Here is a 7,066-nt window from a genome sequence, read left to right on the forward strand (position 1 = left end):
TTTATCCCGTCCATGCTGGAAAGGCATGAGATCAATCACATTTCGTGAGCTTGTGCTGCTGAGTGAACTAACAAACATGACGAATATTACAATGCTACTAGCAAAAAACGCTATACTCCTTATTTCTGGGTGGTGACCAGCATAGTGAACAGACTATAAATCAGCTTATGGCTCTAGAACATAGAAAGATATCAGACTGCATTATAAGTTAGTCATTATAGTACCTTCACATATGTTTCTATGTTCATCACACCAAAGCGGTACGAAATTCCTTTGGCGTGCTGCGACATCAAGAGCATCAAACGTAACAAATGCTGGTCCGGAATGGTCAGATCATACCAAGTGACATTGTACACTTCCCGAATCAATTCCTCCTCCTGACAAAAATGATATCATAATCCTTAAAATTTATCGCAAAAAATTGTTATCACCTTCATTAAAAGTAAAGTTCCCAGCAGGCATAAAACAAGAATCTGAAACGATGTAAGCACGCTCAAAAATATTGCTGCATACCAGTGAGCCTGGAAAAGATAATATAATATTCTACAGAATTTTTTACAATAAGAATACTATACTTACCCACACTAATACAATCATTAAAACTGCAATAGCAGCAGTAAGACATGTGAGGCTCATGAAAAAATATAAACTGAAAACTTTATTGGATTGATTGAGATAACTAAAAGAAAATTGTTTTTTTGAAATGTCTTTTTAATAATAAATAACCAAAAACTCACTCTGAAACATCCTTATGTTGCTTAATTACTGACTTTATTTGATCTGTCATCGCGCATTTATTGGCGGGTGTTTTCTCCAGCTTTGAAAGTTTTGTGAGTTCTTTCAGATCACTGATGATGCAGTCAAACATGGACAACGCATTGATATATATCACCATTAACAACATATCATTGCAATATGAGCTGACGACTAGCATAAAAATGCAGGTAACTTGATAAAGGTAGGTCACAACATATCCAGACTTGTTGGTAGTATCAATAAATGAAAACTGAAACCCAAATGATAACTGCAATTCACCACTGTACACGGTTAGCAATGTTCCAAACGTGCACAACACTATAAACACTACTATGTAAAGAACCTTGTAGAATGTCCAAAGCATAGTATTAAAAGACATGCAGTCGATCATAATCCGATTCAACCTTTCCGTTTTCTTATGTTTGATCAAAATATCGGTTGTTATGTGGAACACCTCATACATATCCCTCTTCCGGTAGACGTACGCGTCAAATTTTGCGAATCCTTGCAAGCCAAAACCGAGCATTGCAATGTTAAACACGAATCCCTCCAAATCCGCTGCCAACATCGACGATTCCAAGTCCGCGTAAAGGAAACTGACCATTATGAATAAAAGAAAAATATAGCGAGGATTTACGAATGAGCAATTCAAATCCAGAATATTCATGCCGAGTGCGTAATGACCCCACGAGTTCAGATTCATCACTAGATCGCAGTATACCTTATGCGGGTCGGTCATGTTGTCACGAATCTTGCAGAAAATTTTCGTTTCTTTAACCCTCTCCATTGTGGAAGAGTAGAATTGAACTGAGTAAAGCACGAACAAGATCAAATCATATAAGAAAGTTCTAACAGCTGCACAGGAACGTAACTTTCACAGACATATAATTATTGTAATACAACAATTAGCTGAACTAATTGAGTAATTAAATCAGGTACATGATGAACCGATGGCTTATGCTTTGGTAGCATTTCAGATCTCTATTCTTCCCAATGAATTAGTAATTGGATTAATTGTAGGACAATACTTTCTGAACCTGAAATAACATAAATCAATCCACCTAGCGGTGAGACACAGCCTTTCTCGTTCGAATTTACTATTTGTTGCAACAGATTTACACGAACACTTCATTTTTTAGAAAAAAATTACTCCTTGATAATATCTACTGGATTAATTTTTCACTCTAATTAACAAACTTTTGATAGCCAACAATAAAACTATACCGAACATTCAAAACTTTAACACACCTACGAACATACATTGGTACAAACACAGGCAAATATCATTCAAATAAATATGATTCCAATATATCACGCGAAACAACCAAATAACTACTTCTGGTTGTTGGAATACATCCTAAAATGACCAAATATTGTCTATTCTGGGTATTCTAAAGTGTCCAAATGTCTTCCATTATAAGTTTTATACGAGGATTCGACTGTGACACTAAATTTGATTTTATGGGTATTCATGTCGAGCTCGTATACAAATACCCAGCCGTAAAAATACTCACCTCCATTGACGAGTAATGGAAGATACACAGTTTACGGCTGAGTATTTGTATACGAGCTCCATGTGAAGACCCCTTTTGAGCTGGTTCCTGCTTTGAAATCATCATATTATTTGGTGATTTTCGGTTATTTTACACTTAAAGAATTGTTAAACATACATAAAGGTGTTCTATTGCAATGTGCTGAGTGCGAAAAGTGTGAAGTTCCACACAAAAAAGTTAATTTAATTGTGAAAATTGAATATCATTGCGTTGCTTTTTAGATTCACCGAAGTGTTTATTTTTTCTTGTTTTATTTTCTATCGCTGTCTTGGCGACGGTTTGAAAGTGTGGAGTGTGTGGTGTTATTGCATACAATAAGAATAGTGTTTTTCGAGCAGCTGCTCCACATAGTTTTATAGTGACTGAATGCTCATTAGGAATTTATCCGTTGGCATAGTGCAAATTATATTTGGCCAGTAACTAATTAAACTTGAATTGAAAATTTGCCAATAAGAGCAAAACCACGCATCGCCGTTTACAGTGTTTATGTGCTATCTCTTTTCAACGAATGAAATGTTCTATGGATTAAACGAGTGTGTGAAGGCATACATGCATGTTGCCACTGTACTGCCATTTAAAGAAAAGTCCAAAAACGATGAAAACAACTGGAAAATGAAGATATGAAAGCTAAGTATACGTTTTGTCTTGTCTGTATTGTAAAGTGATATTTTGGTGCTTGTTTCTAGTTTTACTTTTTGTGAGAAAATAGATACAGAGAGATTTTGATTTCATCATTGAAATTTTGTGCGCGGTATATTTCTCGCAGGGTTTCAGTAACAAGTTTTGTTTTTGTCCACAAAGTGTTAGTGTGGTTTGTGGAGTTTGGAGTATGTGTTTCTCCGGAATCATATGCTTTGATTTTTTGATTGTTCTAGCTTTTGACCAGTTGTTATAACATAATATGTTATATTTATGACTAGTTCGGCACTTTATCAACAAATTTAAAAATATATTCTGGCTAATATGTATATTTGCATTTTTTAAATTGTTGAGGCTTTGGATGCATGGAACTTTGCCAATTTTCATATTTATTAGGCAACTCGTACATCGTTAAGAGATAATCGACGTAAACGCCGAGCTCCTGCGCGTCCGTGTCGGCCGGCGGGATTAAAACGGTTTTTCGTAACGCTTCGGTGTAAACGCGTATTCAGCCCGGGCGGGTTTTGCTTATATATGGACTTCCGGCGTCAGGTGATTTCGCGAAGTCAACCCAGGTATTTCATCATATCTTTCTGATCTTCATCAACGTTGAGCCGGAGACTGCTCGCGCGTTGCATCTAAATTAATACATCGCAAATCGAAGTAGATTTCGTTCAATTGATAAATATCATTTCAACCTCCGCGTCGATACCTTCCATGAGGTCGTATTATCTACAGATAGATCAACAACGCGCAATAGTTTTGGGTATAAAGAGGATCACCTTACGAGGAGATATACGGTAATTTTAAGTGGTCTCGGTTTAGTCAAAGGTCCTGTATCCTCGCGTACGTTTTATTGTTCCGGTGTTACATTATCAAACTAAATAAGTTCGAATCACATTATGAATATCGTGGCGGATGTAATAAACTTGTAGGTGCGGCACTTGTTCTGAAGACCCCGACATTCGAATATAGCGCATCGTTTACCAAAACGAACCCTGCTGTATACCTTTCCCTTTCTCCAACATCCCAGTGATTTCTCGTGGAAGTGCAGAGGTGTTCTCGGCTTCCAATAAAGCAATAAAGCGAGTATCACGTCAACATATTCCTATACAAATTCCTTCTTTGACCTGCATTCGGATGCGGCCGGCGCTGGTATTGCCTAATATAAAGATTTAGGTCACCTGTTTTTACACATTGAGGATACATGTTGGTCCCAAACATCATCTGTTGGTTCTTTGTGTAATTACAGATGATCTGGCAATAACGGAGTAGCAACCGCGGGCGGTCAATCATGCTCATGCTCATGCTCATGCTCACGAGCTCCATGTGAAGACCCCTTTTGTTTCGGCTTAACAGTCTCAATAAAAGCAGCGCTGATCTCTATGGGTTGGTTGGGATCTTCATCAGGGCCTATTTTAAAATTTATTTCATTGCATAAAAACATAGAAAATCGGACATAAATTACATTTAGCTAACAACAAAACAGAAAAATCACTCGACATCAATCAGCTTGTACAGTTACAGAAAATATCCTACGTGTGTAAGTCAGGTTTGAAAGGGGGGAATTGCACTACATCTAAAAACATTTATTCCAGCTCTAGTCTCACTTTTTATCTACACTTTACTTAATTGTTTATTCGTGCTAATTAGCGGCTACTACTTGGGTTCAACTGTTTCCCGAAAAAAATGGGGGTTTGTGTTTGTGTTGGGGGGTGTTATATGGAGTTGTGTGTTCGGTCCAACTATGTTTTGACGACGCATTCCTCATCTCTCTTCGATCTCTGATCGAGAGTAGGAGTTTTGCGTACGCACAGTTTAGGTTGTCGGTGTCAGTCCGATGGTTGACCGTGTTGGTTTTAGTTGCGATGTGACCAGAGCCGGATTTACGGGGGGGGGGGGCGGGGGCTGCCGGGGGGGCCGGGCCCCGGGCCCCCACAAATCGACAAAAAGATTTTTTCTCTTTAAAAATGAGATTTAATCAAAAGTTCGATTTACACACGCAAAAAATCAAGTCTTGTACAATCATTGTACTTCCCGATTCGCACAAATTTTGCACTAAAATCGCACAATAAACATGTGAAAAGGATAAAGCAGCAGTTGTACTGCGAATACATTGACATAGATTGAAATCAGAATATGTATCATATACCGACACTTTATTTCTCACATCGAGTGTATTAGTGACTGCTCTTCCTTCTTGCTCGTAGATTTTCCATGTACGTGCGACGAGACTAGATACATCACATATTATTTGCAGGTTGCTCTTTCGCTTCTTTTTCGGTTCGGATTGCGACGCGCAAGAGACGTCTCGTCGCTTTACGAAATGAGCGAGACACCCGTGCTGTACATACTTGTTGCCAGTGTTGTAAGTCTCACTCATACTGTCGGTGCGTGTTTGCTGCTACTCAGGGGAAAGCATGTGTGCAAAAGACTTGAGAAGCGTAGCATATGCCTCGTTCTCAAGCAGAAAGGAGGAGAAAGGTTTTGCTTCTCGCTCGCTTTGCAGTGCTGCTTGATACCAGCTGAAACTGTTTAGGTGTAGTAGTTTGGAGCTGACAAATACATTGAAAAAACGCTAGAGCATTATTTGCGTTATGCCCAACACGCAATCATTGTACTGGTTCCAAACCACATCAACAATTGCGCTAAAAACGCATAATTTTGTACTGGTTTCGCACCATCCAACTTTTGCGGGCAGTAAGAAAATTTGAACAGACCATTTCAATCTGACACTTTCCTTCAGTGTTATTTTTTCGCGAGCGCCAATATCCCAACTACATCCATAAGAGTTCACCTTGGATTCTCTTGGAATGACACACATTAACACACCATTTGAATCGAACCAGCGTGCATTAAACGCCTAGAGTTAAAGTTTGGCCGACTGTCACTAAAAGCGCCAATCGAACTGTCAAAACTCGTTTCAATCGAACATCAGCAATGTTAAAACTATGATGAAAAAACTGTTGACTGTTTGATTGGAACTTTCCAGTGACAGTCGGCCAAACTTTAACTCTAGGGCTTTAGCGCGCATGGGAGGTAAAGCAGAGAAAGAAAATAACCCACAAGTTTTTTCAATGCATTGCTTTTGCTAACTTGTCCGAATCAGGGATACCAGATGTGCTTTGCAAAATGCAGATTTTCTGAGCTCGTGTGCAGATTTTATTGACCTGCAGATGTGTGTAGTTTTTTCCTAGTTTCTATTATTGTCAGAGTCGTCTTATATTTGCGCAGTCTTTCTCAAATTGTGTGCAAATTTTTGCCTGTGGATCGCATTTTTTTCAAATTGCGGTAGTTTTTTTTCAGGTATCAAGAAAAAAATTTGAAGATGAAACTTATTAAAAATAGGTTGCGTGCGACTGTGAAGAATGAAAGGCAGTCAAACTTAGCATTATTAAGTTTCGAGTACGAGTATACTGAAGAAGTTGAATGTTGATTATTTAATTAATAAGTTTTCTGCAAAAAAACTCGTAAAGCATAGTTTACAGTTCCAAGCGAAGAAAAAAATTTGACAAGTGAAAAAGCGTAAATTTTCGCTTGCGAAATCTGTCGTGAAAACCCGTTTGTGGAACACGCAGGTATTTCACCACCCTGCAGTTTACAGTTTAAGTGAAGCGAAACTCACGAGTTTACACTCCGAGCGAAGTGAAAATTGGCTGCAACTGACAGAATAGAAACGCACGCAAGTTTTCGCTTGCTGCTTCTTTTTACACTAGCGCTTGCATTCGTGAAAGAAATCAACCCAAGTGAAAATGATGAGATCCACAACCATCGATTTCGCTGGATCGAATTTGTTTACAGTTCCAAGCGAAGTGAAATTTTTGCAGGTTGCATTTTTCACGAGCGTGAAAAAATGAACATGTTGTATGAGATTTTCACTTCGCTTGGAACTCTAAATAGGGCTTAAGAAAAAATTCTAACGAATTTTTGGTAATTTTTCAACAGCAAATAAATGCTTTAAACTCGTACGATAAAAAACAGTTTTGTTTTATTTTGAGGCCCCCACTATAACTGGACCCGGGCCCCCACAATCGTAAATCCGGCCCTGGATGTGACACATCTTCAACACTTGCAGAGCTTGTGATTTGTAGGCACTGTCGAGAATAGCTGACGTGTTG

General features: G+C 38.4%; 1 protein-coding gene across 1 annotated transcript; it reads right to left on the minus strand.

Moving 5' to 3' along the window:
• On the minus strand, positions 1-1,543 carry LOC129720366 (putative odorant receptor 83c). The gene is made up of 5 exons (XM_055671830.1): positions 738-1,543; positions 580-679; positions 432-521; positions 225-377; positions 1-173 (listed from the first exon to the last, which is right to left on the minus strand). Exons 1-5 carry the CDS (start codon positions 1,541-1,543, stop codon positions 120-122), a joined length of 1,203 nt encoding a protein of 400 aa, XP_055527805.1. The 3' UTR covers positions 1-119.
• Between the last annotated feature and the right edge of the window lie 5,523 nt (positions 1,544-7,066).

This window comes from Wyeomyia smithii, chromosome 2, assembly GCF_029784165.1.
Source record: "Wyeomyia smithii strain HCP4-BCI-WySm-NY-G18 chromosome 2, ASM2978416v1, whole genome shotgun sequence".
Lineage (NCBI taxonomy): Eukaryota > Metazoa > Arthropoda > Insecta > Diptera > Culicidae > Wyeomyia > Wyeomyia smithii.